This window comes from Ambystoma mexicanum, chromosome 4p, assembly GCF_040938575.1.
Source record: "Ambystoma mexicanum isolate Mex_15411 chromosome 4p, UKY_AmexF1_1, whole genome shotgun sequence".
In the NCBI taxonomy this organism is placed as follows: Eukaryota; Metazoa; Chordata; class Amphibia; order Caudata; family Ambystomatidae; genus Ambystoma; species Ambystoma mexicanum.
In genome coordinates, this window is record NC_090927.1 from 1,091,760,342 (window position 1) to 1,091,784,085 (window position 23,744).

The 23,744-nt window shown below is 45.1% G+C and overlaps 1 protein-coding gene across 1 annotated transcript; it reads left to right on the forward strand.

Annotated features, from left to right (window-relative positions):
- Nucleotides 1-22,284: 22,284 nt before the first annotated feature.
- On the forward strand, nt 22,285-23,328 carry LOC138452903 (trace amine-associated receptor 4-like). The gene has a single exon (XM_069605248.1). The coding sequence runs from the start codon at nt 22,285-22,287 to the stop codon at nt 23,326-23,328; it is 1,044 nt and encodes a 347-aa protein (XP_069461349.1).
- Nucleotides 23,329-23,744: the final 416 nt, after the last annotated feature.

Sequence of the window (23,744 nt, forward strand, 5' to 3'; positions counted from 1 at the left end):
TTGTGCCTGGGACAGGGCCTGTTTCCTCAGACCCTCGAGAGAGTGGCACTCTCTCTGTCCCTTACAGAAGTCTGCCCGGGAGGGTCCCCTTTCAGCTAACAAGCATTGAAGATCGGGATGATCCTCCGGGTTGAGAACCTCTCCCACAGGAGAGTCTTCTGGCTCTTCTCCCACAGGAGTTGAGACGGGGTTTACCACTGGACCCAGCCCGTCTGGAGCATGGATCCCGATGGGTGCTGTAGGAGCAGAAGGAAGAGAAGGAGCTCCCTCCACAGAGGTGGCCTTCTTGGTCTTCCTTCTTCTTGCCTTAGGCCTCGTCTTTGGCTCGGGTACCTGACTCACAGCCAGACCCTGTGTCACCTGTGACCTAGTGACCTCAGCAGCAGTCATGGGAAGACCATCCGAGATCAATCCCAACTCTACTAGATCATTACCTAACAGAATGTTAGCAGAGACATTGTCCTGAACCAGGACAGGAAGCTTTGCTGTCTTGTCCCCAATTAAAGTGTGACTAAGGCTACAGGCGATAATTTCGGAGGCCCACCAGCTAACGTGGTGGTTCTCAGAGGAGCACCTACATAGTCCTCTGGCTTGAGCAGGGTCCTGTCCACCACTGTCATGCTTGCCCCAGTATCTCTCAAACCAGTAGAAGGCTGGCCATTCAAGAGGACACTTCTCAAAAATATATGGGTGTTCTGTGGGATAGTCACCAGTACTTCCACGTACTGGTCCCAGGCCCCAAGGGACACTAAGGAAATCTCTACAGGAGCACCAAATGTGATCCCTGTAGAGGAGGGGAGGACAGTGGCCTCCACCTCAGACATGGGGTAAGGGTAGGTCGGGCTGACAGCCTGTACCCCAAGGGCCTTACCTTTACACTTGGAGTCACCCCTCTTATGATCCAGGGCCCCACAATCCCAACAAGTGCCGGGAGTGCGGTGTACGGTACTGGAACCACTGGGAGCCTGCTTTGCAGCAGATGGACCACTACTCTTATTCCCACCCACAGATGACTTATCCCCACTAGATTTTTGGATCTTAGGAGAGGAGGGTTTAGGTTTACCCGACTGTGACTGCTTTTGGGACTCCTCAGCTTTCTGAGAGGCCCCCTTTTCTTTGTCCTTCCCACTGGAGTCCTTAGGGGACACCCGGTGGGAGACCCACTTGTCAGCCAACCTAGCCAGCTTAATGGGATCCAAAATGTTCTGGTCAGCAACATACTGACGCAGCTCTGGTGAACAGGGCTTCAGAAAAATGCTCAAAAAACAACAGGTGGGACAATTCAACAAAAGTTTTCATCTTGTAACCATAAATCCACCCCATCATGTTCATGTGCGCAGCACTCACCCAGTCAACCCAAGACACATTCTCTCTTTTCTTAAATTCCCTGAACCTTTTAAGGTATTGGGTAGGTGTCTTGCCAAACTTGGCAATCAAAGCAGATTTCATACACTCATACTGACCCCTGTCTTCCACACTCAGCTTCAAATACAGTCATACCCAGTCTGAGGCACTCTGCTTAACAAACACTTAGCCCAATCTCTTTTGTCAACATCATTAATTGCACAAGCCATTTCAAATGCTTCAATCCACTGGAGGAGATCAGAACCCTCCACAAACACACCAACCAAATCTTTCATAAACTTGGTGGCTGGGGACCTTCCACTCTCAACTGGTTTAGCTGAAGTTTCCACTCTAGCTCTCTCTAGCTGGATTCTTTGGTGCTCAGTGCCCCTATCTTTGAGTATCACTTGCTGTGCCAACTCATCTTTCTTCAACTCAGCCTCTGTTGCCAACTTTTTGTATTGAAAGGCTAATTGTTCCCGTTGTAGCTCCAATTTTAAAAGTTCAATCTTCAGGGCTTCCCCCTGAAGAGCAGTGCTGGGGTTTGGAACAGAGGCAGCAGGAATGCTGGCATTCCCAGAAACAGATTCAGTTTAACCCCCAGGGGCAGAGTCCTCATTGGTTGCATTCCCCCCCTCATCAAGAGTTTCACCATCAGTCTGGTAGTCCACCAGGGGAGCTATCAGCTCAACCCTAGACTTATCCACAAAGTCTGACTCCCTGGCTTCACAAGCACTCTGGAGAGCCTCTAAGCTCATCCGAGTCAATTTACCATTTGCAATAGACGCCATTGCTTGTAATGCAGTTATTTTGTACACAACCAAACCTTAATTTAATAAAGTGCGGATATTTTGTAAGTGGCACAGTTATACACTGATTCTTGAAACCATAAGCATCCCACCGCTGCCACCAGTGTAAAGATACCGGAGGGGGGGGTCTGTACTTCTGCTCTCTATATGGTAGAGGAGAGGCACAGAGGACTCCAGCCAAGATTCTCTATAAGGTAGCAATGGACGAGCAATAAAGGCCTAGCTTCTCAGGAGGTGATGCAGGCTGATTCTTATGTTCAGTGTAGTCCCCAAGCCCCCACAAAGGAATGTCCACACACTGTATTACTGAAAACACAGTCTTTATATAATTAATATTCAAAGGTATGTACACTATCACAATAACGCACTCTGTACTCAGAAATCAACAATGGTAAATATATACAATTCGAAAGTGGTACCACCAATATTATCAGATCTCATTAAAGTGCATCAACTATACTGTTAGAATGTCACACAGATCAATAACAAGGAAACCAGCAATAGAGATAGGAGGGAAAGCAAGATGGTTGACACAATTGGCAGAATATTGGCCCCTACCACTAGACACAGTTCTGTGTGGAGATCCCCCCAACTGGGCAACCTGTAAAATAAAGATATAGCACAAGCCCAGTCCATATATTGCTCAATAGTCTTATTTCCTCCTATAATGTTTTTACCCCCTCAATGTACCTGGTGTAGTAGAGTTCTTCGAAGACGCGTCGAGGGATCCTTCTTGAGTGACTCCCTTTAAAGCTGGAGCTACGGATCGTCGAGAGGCATCGAAGATGGTGAACTTGGCTTTGGCGGTGTCGATGAGAAGTTCGAGGGTGCCGAGACCACGACGTTGATCCAGGTGGTGCTAGTCGGCGACGTCCTGCAAGGATGAGGTGTGCGGGGCACCTCGGTGATTGATTGTTCAGGACCGCAAAGAGTTTCTGAAGAACTGTGGCCCAGCAAGGGCGTCGATTCGTCAGAGTCTTTGTTGCCTCAGGTGGCAGGAAACCCACTGGCGGAATCTCCTCGGCGCGTCGGCGGCCTTGACTTTCTCCGGCAGGACAAAGCAGTCGACGTTGCGGACAAGGGAGTCCTTCGATTCAAAGGTTCTTAGGCAAAGGAGCAGGTGGCTCCGGTCGTCGGTGGCACGGCATCAAGTGGTCCCTGCATCTGGGCAACACGGCTTCGACGGGCCTCAAGGTGTTACACAAACATGCAAACCCTCCTCGACGGCAAAAGACTTCGACAGCGGCAAAGTCCTGGTGCTTCACTTCGTTCTCCTCAGCGGTCCCGTCTCAGGTCGGCAGCCTTTCGAGGGTCTGACTTCCAGGGAGCTTCGGCGAAGGTTAGCGGTGCTCGATGGTCCCTCGGAGCACGGAAGAGGGCGCCTTACCAGGTCCTCTCTTGGATCAGTCTTCGACGAGTTCGGCAGCTTTCAGATCAGGTCGAAGCAAATGCAACAGCAAGTCTTCTTCTTCCAGCTGGGCGTCGAGGATCAGCAGTTCCAGTTACTCTTCAAGTGTAGACACAGCTTCTGAACAATGTCCAGTGGTGAGAGGTCCCCAGATATACTATCCTGTCTCTCATCCACACTGCTGGGTCTCTCTCAGCAGCCAATCATACAGAAGGGCATTCATGCAGTCAGTCAGCCAATCAGGCACACAGTGCATTCAGGCCATCCTCCTCCCTCTCAGACACTCACAACAAGGAATGTGGATTGGGACAAGTACCCAGCCATTCAACACTACACACTGCATTCAGGCCAGTTTCGGGCAGGACTGTCTCAGTCTTTGGGCCTCATTCCGAGGTTGGAGGTAAGGGATTACCGGCGCCTGTAAGGGCACCGATGGCGGTAATCCCTTACCTCCGTATTCCGAGTTCCCTTTGCGGGTCCCCCTTTATCTCCTGCTTTTAGCAGGAGTAAATTACGGGACCCGAAAAGTGACCCTGGAGTAAATTACGGCACCGTAGTTTACGGTGCCGTAATTACCTCCTTCCCCATTCCCATTGAGCCCTATGGGGCTGAAATGGGAATGGGGAAGGGCAAATGGTGAATGGGGAATTACCGGTCCCTCCAACCTTGGAATAGACCGTTAATTACTCCATTCACCATGCCGGATTTCCATGGAGTAAATAGCTCCATGATTGCCAACCATGGAGCTATTTACTCCATGGTTACCTCCAACCTCGGAATTAGGCCCTTTGTCTCTCATACCAGAAACCAGACAGCCACAACAAGAAGTGCATATTGGTCACACACTCTATTCACCCAGGTCCCACCCACAGGGTGTACCCACAACATACAGTCACTGGGAAGGCTCCAGCCAGTCTGGACTGGACTTCAGAACAACACCATATATGGAACTTCCACCCAACAGCCAGTCAGGGGGAAGGGACAGAGTCAGGGAAAACAAGGTAACAGGCAATAGAAAGCAAGAGGCCAGAGGGGCCATCTTGTTTTCCATCAGGAATCAACTGATTCCAATGGCAGGGCCTGGGTATCCCAAAATGGAGGATACTCAGGGCACCTGTCAAATTCATCATGGAGCTGCCACCAGCCCATAACCTGCTCTGTGGGCCACTCACAGGTGCCCAAAAACATACACTAGGGGGTCAGGGTTGTACCCCCACCCATGGGTGCCGTAAGGGTATCCCATGGGTCTGTTCACCAAACCAAAAGAGAGAGAGCTGCACCGCCAGGAGTCCCACATGAACTCCTGCGCGGAAAACACCACAGAATACACAATAAAAAGGCAGTAAAGGACAAGGATATGGAAGCCATGTCCCTCTGATGCATTTCCAGCATCACAGGCAGTCCAGCCCTGGGAATGGCAACTCCACCGGGAACTTGCCTGCACAGTCTCATGGATGAGCTGCATCTCCGCCTGCATGAGTGTTTTGAGTGCTGGAGGTGCTGGCGCACAATCCCGCCCATCTCTGCATGTCGCTCCTCCATGCAGCGGAGACTTGCATCCATATCCCTGATGCTGGGGAAGGCTGGTGGTATCAGGCTGTTCAAGCGTTCGGGGATGAAGGTAGGATGTTCATAGCCTGTAGGTGCAGACATGCCGTCGGTGGTGTCACCGGCGTCCTGCCCAGCATAGTCATCAGTTGATGCACCCATGTCCATAGGTGCCTGGCGTGGAGGTGAGGCTTGCTTCCCTGGAGGAACTGCAGCATGCTTGCCTAGGTTGGGGCAGCTGCTGTGCCTGTGTGGGAGAGAAGGGCATTCGGTCAGTGGAACACTATGGCCTTGCAACATGCTGTACACTTGGTGTTACATTCAATGACTGGGCTTGAGGCATGCAGTGCTTGCATTCATATGTGGTATGGGGCATATTTGTTGGTGTGACGGGTCACCACAAAATGGATGCCGTTGGCATGGGCAGTGTTTTTAACCGAGGCAGCCATACTGGTCCTTGTGTCATGTGCAACATGCACGTGCAGGGCACGCTTCCACGTTCCAGAGGGCAGGCTGTTGATATGAGTATGGGAGTGGATTACGGCAGGGGGGCACACAAGGGGCTGTTCGCACATTAAAGGCAGGAACGGGGACAGGTGCAGGGGGGGCAGAGGGGAGGTGTGTACTCTATGTGTGATGGGGTGGGCTCGTCCCTGCCCAGTAGACGGCAGGGTGTCGATAGGCAGGTGCCTGTGTGGTGCACTGGTGTTGTTGGGGCCTCCATGTCCCCATCCCTGTGGGACTCATGGGGGTCGGGCCACAGATGTCCTGGGGTGTGTGTCCAGTGATCATGGTGTGGGTCTGTGTCATCATCACAGGGAGTTGGTGGAGGGGTCCCAGTCCAGGAGGGCAGCAGTCACAGGGCAGGGAGTCCAATTTGAATGAGGAATGAATAATCAGGACATGCATGAGGGGGGTAACGGGAGGCATGTGGTTACATGAGAGTGGGCTGTTGCTGTCATCAGGCTCACTGCGAACCAGAGCTTCACGGCCTTTGGTGTTAGGGTGGTCAGTGGGGTGGGTGGGGGTGCCTCTGGGGTGGTGGCTCATGAAGGATGGGCAGGGATTTGTTGTTTGGCAGGACACTGCCATCACAATGTGGGCCTTTCCTTTCTTCCATTGATCGGGAAGGATATGGTCAGCAGTCCATGTGACGAGATGTGCAGTCAGGCAGTCATGCGTGAAGGGGATAGGGTGGCTGTGAGGGTGTGGGTCTGAGAGCGGCAGTGTGTCATGGACTGTGGTGCATGCATGATGTCGGGGGGAGGGGCCATGGAACATATGTTGGTCCTCTTGTGTTCATTCTCAGCGCAGGGCCAGTGCGCATGTGCTGAGTTGTGTGTTTCTGTTGTGTGTTTCTGCTTGTGGTGGTGTATATGGCGGTGCACACTTGGCCGCCAAGTATGGATGGTGGGACAGGATTGGCAGGTGCCTGTTCATGTGCAGTTAGGCATGTCTCTGTGTGGTGTGTGCTACATTAGCATGCACTCTGTTACATTCCTGTCCGCCCTCTGCTTCGGCTTCAGCTCCAGTCTCAGCCAATCCGACTCCCTCTATTCCTTCAAGGTGCAGCAGAGTGCTACATCTGTCCTACCAGGGCATTAGCTTGATGGGTGAGGTCATTCCTCTACCTGTCGCCATGCATTCCCTCCTGTGCGCAGCCAGCAGGTTTCTAACTTTTAGGCGTAGGCTGTCCCACTGCTTGTGGCAGTCACGTTCACTGCGGCGGATGGGACCATCTGCCAAGACCTTGCTTGCCACCTCCTCCCATTTGGCAGCCTTGCGTTGCTGGCTGGTGGGCCTGCAGTCAGCAGAAAACAGCTCCCCGGCCTTGTCCACTATTATTTCAGTGAGCATGATAAGTTCAGGCTCAGTGAATCATGGTATCCTAATGCGGACTTGGGGCACCCAGGATTTTTTTCCTCCTCCAGAAATGTCACTGGTGTATCAGGATCCGAATGAAACAGGAAGTTGTGGATTTTATATGGATTGTGTTTTCAAAATGGCTGCCGCCGTACTTCAAGTTCCTGCAATGAAGTTATTTCCGGTGACAGTGTTACCGTCACCGGTGTTTCGATGTGGATGTGCTGGTAGCGGTGCGATTGGCATTGTGGGTCACAGTGACTCCGTCGACACAGGCTTTCCCTGCCCGTGCACTTGGGATGAGCTGGTGATTCTGTGATTGGGGATAATGGAAACAGAGCTGCCTTCATCACAGAATCACCAAGGATTTACCGGCAAACTTGTAAAGTGGCCCATTGATTCGAGTATATTTAGCAATAGATAAACCTATAGAGTGCAAGTATTTGGACATTCTGCTGCCATCCGTCTTTTTAGTTCTTTGTTTTACAATGAAAAAGTCAGCCTAAAGGACAAGCTGCATTATAGACTCCTGATATTAGAAGGATGACAAAAATAACTGAAAGATTAACATTCATCCTCTGTCATGACCTGAACAATGTTGTCATCAATGCCTAGGGTGCATGAGGCCTTCTTCCAACTCTGCATATCAGTCTCTGTAGCCAATGGGCTAAGGGGATTCTCCAAATTCCTATTAATAAACAGTATCTCCCCTCATAGCACAGATTGTTCTAAAATAATAGAATTGGCTAGCAAAAAACTCAAACAAATTGCAGTAAAAGCTTTGCTATCGGGCCCCTTATTAATTGCAAAGCTCTACTAACCGGCACCTCCATTAACGTTAATAGTTACTAATCCGGTTAAGAAAATTCAGGATTACAAGGTTTGGCAACCATGCCAGGAACCTTGGTGATTCAGTTTGTTTTTTTTGTTACCGGGAGTGCACAACTGGCATTAGGTTAACTGGAATTTGTCACTATCTCGTACATTGGTTTCCCAATGCAGATAAGCGAGCTTTTCCTGTAGTTGGCCTTTACTGTGCATACATTTCAGTGAAGAGTAATTGAGATTTGGCGAGGGAAGGTCAAGGAAGCATCTTTGTACTACTTTTAAAATGCACACCAGTGAGGTATTCAGAACTACTTTTTCTGGGGCAGCGCCCTGTCAAGCACTTTTTTTTAATGTTTGTATGTTTGAAATACATATTTTTTTACCAAAAAGTGGAAAATACACTGCCTTCTTCAAATCTTTGGTGGATCACTATACAATGTTAAATGACAATGATGGGCTTCCTCTGCAGATTCGGGCACTCTACGAATACACATTTTTATTCAATAACTAAAATGTTTGCCGTTTTGGTCCTGTTTTAATAAAAATGTATTACGGTATTCAAATTGAATCTTGCGTTCTAGTTCCAAAACATGAGACAAAAGCATGACTTACCATAAAGTGTCCTGCAGACGCGTGTGGGTGCGGAGACAGCTTTTTCTGTTGGACGCGGACAGCACCACATTTGGGGTATGGTCTTAGCAAAGGCTTGCCCTGGTCAAGGATATGGAAAAGAGGGAAGCGCGAGCCAGTGTAGTTAGAACGATAACCTATATAAAAACGGAAGCAGTGTTTCCCTTATATCCCAAACTGATGCGGATGAATGTAGGGTTTTGTGACCAGTTCTAAATTCTAAATCCCCACAACTGTACTGGATTAATAAAATGCAAAAATCGCTAGGAAGCAACAGAGAGAAGTACACAGGAGACACACCCAGGGGGCTAGAGGTAGGCTGGGGGTAGCAGAGGAGAGGGAAAAGGCAGGTGGAGCAATTCATGGGGGAGCGCCTGAGGGGGAGTAGTAGGGCTCCATGGAGTGATCAGCAATATGTGAGATGTTCTTTGAAGAGCAGCTCTTCGGGTCCTTCCTGACATTTAGAATGGAGGTAGACAGAATTATCTGTGTTGTAACTTCTTCCAGAGATTGGTGCAAAGCAGGAAAATACATAATCCCTATTTTTTTTTCTTCTTGCTGTTTTTTGAGTATAGTGAAGTAGCGGCTTCTGGCAGTATGTTGGTCTCTGGAGATGGTGAGTTTTGACAGGTAGTGTGAGGCTTTGGTTGTGACTGCTTTGTAGGTGATGCAAGCCGTCTTGAATATTATTTGCACTTGGAGGTGAAGACAGAGGCTCCTTGAAGATAGCGGTTGCATTTTTAGGTTCTGTGATGAGGCATGATGTACCATTTTAGACAGCTTTCAGAGGCGCCAACATGACATCTTTGACTTCTGCAAGCAAGGCTGCGAGCAATAGAATTTCTATTGTGGAAGAGTCAGCTTCAGGCAAAGTAGTGACGCATGCCTATGAGGCAGCTGGTGAGGTTTTGAAAGTTGGTGGAGGAAAAGGAGGGAAGGGAGATAATGATTGGCAAAGAGATTGTAGTGTACACCAAAGAATCCAAGCCACAGAGGCAGAGCAGAGCTTGAAGAGTAGTGGGCCAAGGCAGATCCTCGTAGGACAGCCCGAGGAAGGGGCATTGCTTAAGTATTTCAATTTCAGGAGATGGAAAATAAGTGGTCGTCGAGGTGTGAGGTAACCAGTCTTAGTGAGGTGCCCTTCACAATAAGGGGCTAGAGGTTTTTGAGGGGAAAGATGGCACAGTGTGTCGAAGGCTTCAGAGGGAGAATAATGAGAATGGAGAAGAGGTTGGAGTTGTGACTGGAAAATTTGATGCATGTGTGAGTGCGGTTTTGGTGGAGTATTTACTACTGAATCCAGATTGTAAGGATTTGGATAGAGAGTGTTCCTTAGTGTAGCTGACAACATGGCTGAAGGTTACCCGTTCAAGGATTTTTGAGTGGTTGAGCAGAAGGTCTATAGAAGGATTTTTGGATTCAGCAGTGTTTTTGTTAAAAAATGGGGATGAATATGTCTGTTGTGTTCATACTGATATGCCTTCTTGTCATTAGACTTTGACATAGATGTGGTATGCATTGCGATCTGAGCAGAGCAAGGGAAGGAATCATGGAAGCCTGAAAAGGCACAGGAAAGACTGGGGTCTGGAAAAGGCAATGATTACAGCTCCATAAAATATCTACAATCCCCCGTCCAGTAGGCTGTTTTGAGCAGATCACTCTTTCCTCATCCTTGTGAGGCGGCCTGAATCTAGCCTTCTTGTAAGTACACGTTTGGCGCGGGATTTGAATGCTGCTATTTCACACACCCTTTTGCATCTTTTTTGCCATTGTGTAAATGTCTATCCTGGAACATAGCCGGGCTCTGTGCCAGAGCAACATGTCATGGTTGTTGCTTTACAGAAATCTGATATTTCACTTCTACTGGAGACCTGCTCCCTTAACCTCAATATCCTAGATGACTATATTTGTTATTATAAACCTGCAAAGAAAAAAACCCTGGGACGAAACTCCGGTAGTTTGTGCATTCAGGTTTTTGTGACTTAGGGCCTCATTACACAGTAGGCGGTAAGGGTTTACCGGTACTGGTATTTTACCGGTACCGGTAAATCCTTACCGCCTTACTACGAGGTAGCTTTGCGGGTTGGGGAATTTAACGCCTGCTTTTTGCAGGCGTTAAAAATCCAACCCGCAAAGGGACCAGGGAGCTAATTACGGTACCGCAATTTGCGGTGCCGTAATTAGCGCCTTCCCCATTCCCATTATGCCCTACGGGGCAAAAATGGGAATGGGGAAGGGCAATGGAGGAAGGAGGAATTACAGCCGCATCAACCTTGGAATAGGGCGGTAATTCCCCTTTCCTCCAAGGCGGTACCGGTAAATTACCGGCATGAACCATGGCGCTAATAGCGCCATGGTTTACCGCCTACCGTGTAATGAGGCCCTGAAACTCTAACTACTTCAGTATGCAGAGTGTCTGCACATATTTCATCGCTACTGGTGTTCAAATATGTCGAATCCACCTATTGTTTTCGTGAACTTTTATAACTAGCTGTAAAAACGTTTTGTGTCACTTGAAAAGTCTGCAATCATTTTTAACTCGCAGGATCCTAGTCTGCGGTCAGATTATCTGTTCGTCATTGGTGCTGGTCCCCAGGTGATTTATTAGTCACTAGTCAGAAAGCTCTCTAGTAGTTACCACAGATCCCAGCAGTGACCCACAATGCTTAAAGTTCCACATGTTCTTACCAGAATGGGCTACAGGTGCTATTAACAGGAGAACCTATTCAAATTAACCAGGGAAAAGAACATTTAAGAAAACTACATCATCAACTATAATGGCCTATTTGTTAGTGAGGGGCGAGGACTGGCACATGTAGTTGAGTGTAGTGAAAGTGATCAAAACTCTCATTTTACCCTCACTTAAAGTGTTACCTAGTCAAGCAGGCCAGTCCCCTCTGACTTACGGGAAACCATTAGGGCAAGTGGTTATCAATCATTTTTAAGTCCGTCAAATTGGCCTCTATGGTTCCAGAAGAAAATGTTTACCATCGTGAAGCTGCCATCAGTTCATATTGACAGTTGCCTTAGGAATGGAGTACATTCTAAAGAATTCCTTAATGTCGGAAATGAGGGCTCCATTTTCTGTAGTCCTGAACGTAGCTAAACAAAAGGCACAAAAGAATGTGGGGTTGTATATACAGACTTGTAGGCATGCTAAACAGTAACAAATTCTTTCAATTAAAATCATACAAAATGAACTCTCATGTTCGGGGTGAGATAAAACTGCCTCTGCACATATTGCTTTCCTTGGGCCCCCCTTTCCTCAGTGTAGCCCCCGATCACCCAGCCTACCTATAGCTCTGTCTGGCCATTGGCTTGTCCCAGTGCCCCAAGGTCTCCACATCATCACCCAGGGCACCCTCCACATCCCCAAGCATGGAAGAGGGGCTCGCCCCGGACCCCAGTCTTCCATTTCCATGCCGCCCACCGATGCTAGCCAGTGGTAGAAGTATTCCAAAAATAGTAGTGGAAATGTGACTCTGGCAGGGGACGTGGTAGGAGGGAGGGAGCAAGGTGCAACACATGTTTCAAGGGGATGTGGATGGGCCAGGTTGACAATCAAGTGTGTGCAACAAGTCCTCTGTATTGTTTTCCATTAATTTATCTCAGTTGGAACATTTATATATGGCCTTGGGAAATCAATCATCTCTACTTGCTGATAATAACTCTGCTGGAACCAATAATGTATACCTGCCTGAACAGCAGCTGCTTCCACGGCCCTGCCACCAGAATAATATGGCCTGTCATGAATAGATTTTGGAAATTCATTACAAAGCCTGGATTCCATATCTCTTCTAGTCTGCTAGAGTCTGAAGGATGAATAGTCATTGGTCCTGCAGTATCCCACAGGAGTGCGCTGCAGTTGTCAAAGTGACTTGTCGCTAAAGCCAGTACTATAACTGCATGCTCATCCAATGCCATGCATGGTCAAATCCCACGTAGCTACCTAATGTTAAAATAAAATCCTGTGGAAATGGTCTGGACCTTTATCAACTCTAATATCTAAGTATTTAACCTGAGATGACATAAAATCAGGGGAAGATGGGAGGGATAAGTATTTAATGTTAGGAGAACCTGCTTCCGATAGTTATGATAATGTAAGATGGCGTTCGTCCAGGCTGAGAGGTCATTCTGTGCTTGTGAATTTACAGTGTGAGAAAGGGTTTGGCGCGGTGTTAGTCATTTTTTAAATTCAAGCAAATTCTAAGTTTTGATAGTTTTCTTTGAGCTAACTGAACGTATCATGCTATGGTAGTTTCATAAGCTTTAAAAGTACAAGAAGCATCTTTGTTATATGGTGGTCACACGATAAATAAGCAACAATAGAACACACACAGAGTTGGACATTACTTTTACATGGAAATAATGACATGGGATTCGCCACCTTTAAACTCCATTGGCTATAGTAAAAAAGTATGGTAAGAATTAAGTCCTGCATGGCACCTTTATCTAAAGAGCCATACATTGAAAAAGAAACAGGCCCTCAAATACTGGGAGGCAGTTCTCCTTGCTGAGAAATTACAGTTCCTCCAGTTTATAGCGATTTTGCGATCCCGCAAAATAATGTGAAAACGTGCCCTTTTAAAAAAAGGCACAAAAACCTCTGTTTTTGATAAGACACCTGGGAAAAACAGCCGTTTTTTAACAAAATTACACACAGAGCAAAGTTCTCAAAACATTTTATGGCACAATTAATTAAATGCACATCTCATTAATTGTGACTAAAAAAGATCAGCCCAATCCACAAAGGGCACATGAATGAGCGCGTCTTAAATTCAGATGGCCCTTTTCATCTCTGCGCATTTGCACAAATCTGGGGGCATTTCTGCACATTTAAATGCGAATCCCGAATTTACAAACAGGATGCGCTTCTAAATGTGCAGAAAATAAAGGCAACCGCATGTGTCTGCTTTGAATAGGCACAGGAGGGTGCGCATTGCATGACTTCCCTGACCCTTTCATGCAACTTTATTTTTAAGTGTGACAGCAGGGGTATGGACCACTGATGGCTCACTTGCATTTTTTTTTATACCTCAAATAGGATAGAAATGTTAGTTTTTTTAGTTGCATTAGGGCCTGTCATGGTGAAATTCGATGGGAGCTTGTAGGATATTGTCGGGAGAGTGCTTCCCACACTAATGTATTCAAGGTGGCTGGTCAGCGCATCATTTGCGATACAGCTCACCGCCCAGGAAATGCACAGGTCACCTTTGAGAATAAGGTGACCTGCTCATTTCCAAAAATGGGTTATCTAAAAGCAGCATATCCTCTTCTCTATTTTTAGATGCCCTATTTTTTCAGGATCTGTGCCAAAAGCAAAATTAAAAAAAAGAGTCACAATATGCAGAGGCAAGAAAGCAGAGGGAGAGCAGTGGACCAAAGTGGGAAGTGGTGAGCCAAAGGAGAAGCGGTGAGCCAGATGTGGAGTGGGGGCCCGAGAGCAGAGAGGTAGCACAGGCTACAGGGGGGAGCAGTGGGTCAGAAAGCAGAGGGAGTGGTTGGCTGGAAGGAGGCAGCGAGCCACATATTGGAAATAAGGATGAGGAAAGTGTGCAATAGAATGGGAGAAAGGATGCAAGAGGCAGAAGTAGCAAGAAAGAGTGAAGTAATGTGGACTGAGGGAGGATTTGGGAGCTTGGATTGTGGCAGAGAAGGGGGAGTCTGATTCTGACTTAGCAATGTGATGGAGCAAGTGAGTATGCACATCAGTTCGAGATTTGGGAGTGTAAGTTGTGATGAGGAATTTGTGAGAGTGAGGGGTGCTGGTGAAAGATGGGTATGGGTGTTTGGGGGATTAGAGAACATAGAAGGGGAATATGTTCACCATTACCAATGATATTGATCAATAAAGTTAATAATATTGAATAGGAATGCACATTAAACCAAATATATAGAGCAAAACAAATTCTGTTCTGTCAAGCCAGGGACATCTAAGATTCTTCCTATTAAATTCATCCTAAATGTACAAATAATGACAACCTGGCTTTCTTTTAGCCTCACACAGTTCCTGAAATGTGCCAATCTTACACCCACAAGTCATAAAAAAGTGCCACAAAAATGCTTCAACAAGTACAATTTTGTGCTGTAAAGTTCGCTTTTTTGTGCCGCCAAATTTTCCATTTCATGCAGCAATATCTTGGAAGGTCAGATTTATCTGTAACTGCTGTAGGGTGGTAAAATGAAGAGCTATGTTTTAATTTGAAAAAGGTCAGTTCCTGAATGATGGTTCTAAAAAGTAATGGAACTGTCACTATCTCCAACAACAGGAGACCAGCCCTCATATCCTTCTGCTCCAATACAGAGTTGGTCATAAAACTGGCAGATAAAGGAGGGGGCATCGCGGTCTTCAAAACAATGCTTGGTTCTTGACCTTTTGGAGGAAAGGGTAAACTATATCAGATTAGATGAGGATCCAACACCAAATATAAAACATACAATTTTCGAGACCACAACATATGTCGTTACTCAAAATTGAATCATCAAGCAGGAATTGGAATACCTCAACAATTCCCAGGGATGAACTCCCACGTTTTACGCTATCACTATAATACACAAGAATCAGCATAATCCACCAGGAAGACCCATTGTGTCCGAATGCAGCTCTGTACTAGAGCCATTGTGTAAGCTCATCAACTGCGTCCTCAAACCACTCAGCCAGTTGACGGAATCAAAGCTTAGAGATACTATTGGATGCTTCAAAGAAGACCCTTTTGATCCCATGGAAGAAATATTGGTCTGCATGGACATAAAGGCCCTGTATACAAGTATCCGTCTGCTACAATTTATTGAATGCACTAGAACCAACTAGATCTTCAGGACATACAGCATAGAGTCCCCACATGTTTCATAATGGATCTTATGACAATTTCCCTTACTTGAAACATCTTTATATTCAACAAAGTATATCATCAGCAGCTCTGTGGCACGGCCATGGGCGCAGTCTTTGCACCCAGCCTGGCGATCCTCTACATGGCTGAATTTGAGGAGTCATTTTTGTACAGTCAAGGCAATCCCTTCCACAGCAACATCAGGAAATGGAAGAGGTCCATTGATGACATTATCTTTATATGGAGAGGGACACAACACACATTAGTTGAATTCCGCTCATTGGTTGAATTAACAAAACCTCACATCCAGTATACCATGACTTGCAACACCCAAGAAGTGTTTTTTCTGGATCTTAACATTCAAAATGCCAGTGGCAAGTTAAAATGCAGATTATATAAGAAGACCATTCACCAGAACACCTTACTGCATTATAGTAGTTACCACTCTGTAACCTTGAAGAATAACTTTATATGGCCAGTGCCTGCCGGTGTGGCAGAATTGCACTTCCCTGGAAGACTACTATATGCATGCCAATCTGCTGGATTCAAGGCAGAAAGCAAGAGTATAACCAAAGAATCTAGTCAACCAAGCCTGTAAAAGGCCCTGCTTCACCCTGCGTGTAAAATGTTGTTGACTCCTAAAGAGAGGAAGGACAACAGCAATAGGAGCACATGCATGCTTACGTATTGTCACAACACTGCCCATTTCAGGTCCATGATCAAAAATGTCTGTCCTCTAATCCAGATCAGCTTCCCTAACAAACCGACTCCTAGAATAGACCTCAAAAGGTCTATGAATTTACAGGAATACCTCACCCATCCCCAATTTAGATAACAACCAGTGACAACAACTCTCTGGAATCTGAGACAAGTAGTGGGACACCATCCATGGGGCACTTGTATTGCCTGTAGGTACACAAAGAAAATAAAATATTTTCCAATAGATTGCTAGGAGTGGATCTTAAAGCACTTCTCAAAATGCAAAACAGCACATGTTATTTATTGCATTCAATGCCCATGTGGATGGAAATACATTGGCCAAACCAGCAGACCAGTCCACAAAAAGATAATTGAACACAGGTCCAAATTACGGTGCAAAAAAACAGCAGCACCCACCTGGTAGCACACTTTATGGAGTACCAACACTCACCAGGTGACTTTTTGTGGTAGGTTTTAGATGTGGTAACATCATCCCTGAATAGCTCTAATACTCTTCTGTATAAAGAGCCATGGTGGATTTACAGGATAAAAGCACACATTACAGGGTTGAACAAGCAATTCTCAATTTTGATATAAAATTTCCCACCCTATACATTCATCATACACTTTTTGGGGTTCACATGTGGGTACACAGACCTCGCTTTGTCTTCAATGGTTCTAGCATATATCTTAAGACAGTTCTAGCAACCAGGCAGTTTAGTCCATGTACTTCATACTCGGCCTTCAGAACTTGCTGTAATCATACATTTCCAGCATGACACTGCCAGAGCTATACCGATTCAGTATTTAATTATGGACCCCAAGAGTACTACAAGACATAGGTAATCCCTGCGGTGTCTAGAGGCTGCGCTACACCCCTCAGGACTCACAGGGTCACATGACCACCTACACACATTCAGTAGTTTGCACATTAGTGCAGATCAACAATGCCGATGGCTGCCATCACAAAGATTTGCGTGCCGAGTGGGAGGTACACTTCGGTCCATGACAGCTCGATGAGCACATAACCTTGTCCGTGCCTCTGTACACGGGTTGTAGGTGACCACTTTGTGTACATCAGGTCTTACTCATAGTTGTTCTCACACATTATTGTAGGTTGAATTGCTTCTATCAGCGTATATCTGCACAAAATGTACACCTCTGTGCGCTTTTGGAATATTGTCAGTTTTTGTATTTGCTGGTAGCAGAACACTGAGGGTGGCACACACCATTCAAGGTCATTAGGGGGCAATCCTTACACTTTCTTTCACTTCCCTGCTAGATGGAAAGATACTAGATTCTCACAAATCACGAGCACATTGGGACAGTTCATTCATCGTACTGTTTCAGGATGAGCCATTCGTCCGTGGCCCTCCTGAGCGAAACAAACTACAGATTTATTTGTCTACTCTTTTAAATAAGCAGAGTTGTGTGTCCTCACAGTTGCCGATATAAGTATCCTGCATCAAGGTCAGTTTACAGACCACGTTTTTTTAAAAAATTGGGCAGGTTTCATTAAGACAGATATATATCAATGGGAGATCCAGGACCACATATCTCTATTTCCACTCTCGTGTTTCCTTGCAGGGTCTGTTCATCACCACAGTCTTGGTGAAGGCAGGCACACAATCCTTTCATCCCACTCAAATGCCCCTTTAGAGCAGGCATTGGTGTCTCTCTCTGTGACATTTCTGTGTTTGAACATACCCATTCCATCCAGTAGAGACGTAGACCCTCAAGATAAGAACAGCAAGCTAACAACTTTAGGAGATGTTGTATTTATGGAACAATTTCATATGTCACATCTGGTGTGTATTATTGTCTTCATCCATGACCCAATTAACTTTGAGAATTTATGAACAATTTGGTTGTGTTACGCAAACTGTATTCAGGCAACTTAAAGACTGTGAATAACCTCCCCACTAAGTGTTTGACTTGAGCATCATGTGATTGACCCTCACAGGTGTTTGCAAATGTACACCATAAATAGTACATGTGATGGATTCACCCAGGTGTTTAAAACACATCAATCTTGCAGCACAGTGACTGTGTTTGTTTTCACTTTGCTATTTTGCACAATAAGTCAGAATTGTTTACAAATATTGCCAATTTGCACAGTAAGTCTTTATTTGCACATCAGACGCTGTGCCCGTGACATACTTTGTACTATTTACACTGTTTCGTTGTTTTTTTATTTAATGCAGAACATTTAGGAGCGGGGTTATTGGTTCACTAATGTATTGGTCCATAAAAACATATGTATAATAAATGTACATGATTGATAATGACTTCATGAGACTTATAAGAATAAAAGGTAGAGTAATGCTTGTGAAAGTGGCAAGCAATTTTCTGCCAGGATGAATAAAAATAGATTTGAATCAACTTCATTTTGTTTCTGTTAGGAACACCCTTTTTGTATATTTTTGTACATCATAGGTGGAACCAGTGGAGGCTTTCATGCAAAATCCACCAGGTTGATCCCGGGAAAAGCCAGTGGAAGCCTTCCACACAAACAGGTGCAACATGTCTAGGGTTGCTGCAAGCTTCCCTAACAACCAAATAAATGTGAAGAATCTAATGTTCTAGTGCAAGATTTCCACTTAAACAGGTACAGCATGGTTAGGTTGAAAGCAAGCTTCTCCCAACAACAGTTCAGCATGGGAAAGTGGACATTTCCTCACAAAAACATATAGCACAGGCATGGTCAATGCAAGCTTCCCTCACAAACAGGTAAGTAATGGACACGGCCAGTGCAGGTTTCCCTCACAAGTGGGTACAAGTACATCATAGACATGGAAGTACATGTTTCCTCAACATATGGGTTCCTGGACTGCCTGAATACGGGCAGGACATACATCACTCCCAAATGGGTACATGTATAGCACAGGCAGTGTCAGTGCAAACGCGACTTAGAAACAGATCCAATATGTGGTTGGTCACTGAACGCTTCCCTCACAAATAGGTCTTTTGTGTAGGGCAGAACCAGTGCAAATGTCCCTCATAAAGTGCAAGACCCTTGCAAGTTGGTACAGGAACATCATTCCAATGTACGACGTCCTTTCATTGCCAGTAATTTCAAAGCATGCCATTTAAACATGCGAAAATGTTCATCACATTTTTTAGGGGGGCGAGGAAGGGCAGATAAGGGTTTGGGGGTAGGGAATAGGTAAAAATAGGTTTGGATGGGTAGTTGAGGGGGGAAACCCCCACCTCAAAAAAAGAAAAAAAGAAATTTGATGAACATTTTTGTTATAATGTATACATTTAAATGCCAGACATTCAAATTACCGGCGATGACATGACATAGAACCCATTCCAGGATCAGTGCATGTGTCCCTTATAAGCATGCACAAGTACACAAATATATAAAGTGATTGGTTTTTCACAGAATTATTATAAACTGGTGACTGAGAGTATTGCCAAGCCTGCCTGCCTGGGAAGCATGGTAAACGGTGGAGAAACACAGCAGACTATGTACACAAGAGGCGGAAGAACTGCTCATATATTTGTGAAATGCATCCCTAGGTAGAAATGACATCAGCTATTCTGTTCAAGACTAGATGAAATGTATGATGCTCTAATAATGAAGGACATTATATGTATTTTTAGATTTGTTCCTTAGGAAATTATCTGTACAGAATGATGGAGCTTCCATTATTGTATATGTGTTTGTGTTAAAACATTTGAGTTTTTAATGTATTCCATATGAAATTAACTGGTCATATTTTTGTATTTGTTTTTTATGATCTATACACCGGGATATTCAAATATAATTTATATGGGTCACATGTTTTGTGAGAAACCTGAAGGCACTCTCACAACTACTCCCCAGGGATCTTCTGTTCAGGTGGCCAGGGAAGGGTTATCCCTTTTGGCTCCCAACCCTGGGGGTGGACTACCAAGGGAGGATCAACTGAGTGGAGTGTCCTTGGGGATTGGGGAGAAGGTGCCAGAGGGCGAGATACAGTGTTCTCCTTTTCCTGACATTGAATTATCGAACCCTCCCTCATCCTTTGTAGGATATTGTTGTTCATATCATAATTACCCTGATTAAATTACAATAAGTACTGTGCAGACGAAGATGCCTCAAAGAGTAGTGAAGACTAACTATAGAAAACACCACTATAGTACTGGAACGAAGAAGAGGGATCCTGGGGACTATAGAGCTGAAGGTCACCTTGTCCCAATGATCGGTTTAACTATATTCAGGCAGGTCCAATCCAGGACTCACACCTGAAACCCTTTGGGTAGGTTCAGATGCATAAAAGGTGGAGCACAAGACAGGAAGAAGAGAGAGCAGCAGGGAAGCCAAAGCTGACCTTTTGTGAGCCAGAGGAGAGCAGAACACGAGAATGCTGGAAACTTGCAGAGCAGGGTGTTCTGAGGGGCACATGACGAGACCCTGACCTCATTTGTTGAGAAGCTGTGAAAGAAGAGCTGTGATATCAAGCAATGTGACCAGTGAGTTTGTGTGTGTGAAGAAACCAGGTGCATGAATGCAAGAAGAGAGGCTACATTGTGACAGAGCAGGCGCATACCGACAGTGTGCTTATGAATGTCTACGAGATGTGATGAGAGCAAGAATAAGTGAATGCTATGTTAACAATCTAATACATCAAAAGTTACTGAAACATTGTATTGGAGTGGTCATGTGCAATCGACATGTTCTCAAAAGTCTTAAACTAAATGAACCGAATGCAAGGTTGAAAACTGATTGTGTGGAAACAATATATCAGAGTGGTCACGTTTGAGGAAACTGAGCGTGTTCAAAAGTCTCTGAATAATTAAGGACACTAACAAAGTAATAAGAACAGCTATACTGTTGAAAACAGAATGGAAGCTGTTAATGATCACCATAGGGGAGCCAGTGACGTGTGAGCAAAATGCCAAACTCACAAAACAAATAGAAATAAAGGTTGTAAATCAAAACAACAAAGTAGAAGTTGGGAAACAGAACCAAAGAAGTGGCAAAAAAGATAAATCATTAACCTATGAACTATTAAGTCTTCTGAGTTGGTTGTGAACCACCAAAGCAATTTAAGTCATGGTGACAGAAAGCTGGGGCAAAGGCAACTGGTTGCGCGACTTGTAGTGGCTGGGCCATGCGGCCTGTCAACTATGCCTGGACCAGGAAGCCCCAATGAATCTTTGAGCATTGTGAAAGCAACCCTGAAACAAGAGAGAGCTGAATATTTGAACTTTGTTTTGTGAATTAGTGTTTGAAGCTTGGGGAAGGGAACCCCAAGCTCCTTTGGAACTTTGTTTTGTGAATCAGTGCTTGAAGCTTGGGGAAGGGAACCCTGAGCTCCTTTGGAACTTTGTTTTGTGATCACTGTTGAAAGCTTAGGGAAGGGAACCCTGAGCTCCTTTGGAACTTTGTGTTGTGAATCAGTGCCTGAAATTTGGGGGAGAGAACCCTGAGCTCCTTCAGAACTTTGATTGATGAATCAATGCTTAAAGCTTAGGGAAGGGAACTATGAGCTCCTTTGGAACATTGTTTTGTAAAGCAGTGCTTGAAGCTTGGGGAAGGGAACCCTGAGCTTTTTTGGAACATTGTTTTGTAAAACAGTGCTTGAAGCTTGGGGAAAGAGAAACCCAAGTCTTGAAGGAACATTTGAAGTCTATATTTTTTGCAACTCTATCCTGGACTTTGTGATGGGAGCTAGAGATTGCTCCAGACTTTATTTTGAACATTAACTGAGTTAAAATAACCCTAAACTACATTTCTGCATTAGACGTGAGGGAAAGCATAGGTTTTGACACATACATACTTTGTATTTGGACTTACAGACATATCATTTCTTTGGTTTCTTTAGGTAGGAACATCCCCACCATAGCTATAGGGCAAGTTAGACATTACACCATTCTGATATTTAATGAAGTTTTTACTGTTGAATTCATAATCTGTTGTCTATGTCATCTCTTGATACCAGGCCTGTCTCACAGTTTGCAAATCAATCAGAAATACTTTTCCTTGTTGGAGTGTTTGCTATTGCAGAGGAATGAGAATACTATACCATACACCCACTCATGCACTTGATTTTTAATGTGCACATTTTCCACTATCGTATGCTATGTTAAAATGTGTAAACTAGTTGTATAGCAGCGTTGGAAGGAAACAGTTGGAATTTCTTTGTACCTCTTTGGTAGAGTGAGTTCACATTCTGATTAATAAAATGGATGTAGCACAGGACATGCCGGTAATAATGTCAATGTTTTGGTCAGAAATGCAAAGGATTGAAGTTGGATTCTATTTTCTTCCTTCTAGATCTGAAAATGGACAAGTAGATTGGATAACGTATCACAAATTCGGCTCTACAGAGAAATGAATTATTCGGACATCTTGAAGATTCAAAATGTGTTGTATTGTTTTGACTTTATCAATACTTCCTGTGCAAAAAAGACAAGGTCGGTAGTTAGTCTCACAACAATGTATGTCTTCATGTTCGGTTCCATAATACTCACAGTCGGGGGTAACATGGTTGTCATAATTTCAATCTCCCACTTCAAGAAACTCCATTCACCGACAAATTTACTGATCGTTTCGCTGGCAGCCACAGATTTCCTTCTGGGTCTTGTAGTGATGCCCTTTAGTATGGTCAGAACCATTGAATCCTGCTGGTATTTTGGAGACCTATTCTGTACAATACACACATGCTGCGATATCATGCTCTGTACAGCCTCCATATTTCACCTTTGCTTTATTTCCATTGATCGCTACTATGCCGTATGTCAACCGTTGCATTACATGTCAAAAATAACTCCATCAGTAGCCGAGGGATTTGTATTTATAAGCTGGTCAATTCCAGGCGTCTTTGCTTTTGGTCTTGTTTTATCAGAAATTCACCTTGATGGAATACAGGATTACGTCACATCAATCACCTGCACAGGATTTTGCTCCCTTATATTCAATCAGATCTGGGGGGTGATGTGTTCTCTGATAACCTTTTTCATTCCAGGGACTGTGATGGTCGGAATATATGTGCATATCTTTACTGTGGCAAACAAGCAAGCCAAGCAAATAGACACTCAGAAGACCATGTCAATGCATGAATCTAAGGGATGCAACAAGGTGCCACAGAAAAAGGAGCACAAAGCAGCACAAACGTTAAGTATAGTAATGGGGGTTTTTATTCTGTGCTGGCTGCCTTTCTTTATCCTCACCATAGCAGACCCTTTCTTGGGCTTCTCAACCCCAGAAGATCTATACAATGCTGCCCTATGGCTGGGATACTTCAACTCCACCTTCAACCCAATCATTTATGGCTTGTTCTATCCTTGGTTCCGTAAGGCATTCATCAACATCATAACTGGAAAGATCTTTTCTAAAGGGTCTTCTTCACTGAATCTATTCCCCAGCGACATTTAGGTGTTGGACTCATGTTTGTTTCTTCACCAGGGAGGCACATTATTTGCAGAAAAAGACATGTGCAACAGTTTAATGGAGTTCGAACAACATCTGCAACGCATCACCCATTCTTCACAATTGGATAAGTTATGAGGGGCCTCATTACAAGGGTGGCGCTCCCATAATGAAGAGTGGCGGTACGGGACCAGCACCCTTCATTACGGGAGCACCTATTACGAGGTTCCCTTTGCGGGACCCTGTAAGTATGCCTGGTAAAATCAGGCATCCTTTCCGGGTCCCGCGAGGGGAAGAGGGAGGTAATAACGGGCCAGTTGTAATGTGCCCATTATTAGCTCCCTCCCAATTCCCATTGAGCCCTATGGGGGCTCAAATGGGAATGGGGATGGGTTCCTGCAAGGAGGAATTACCAGGTCCTC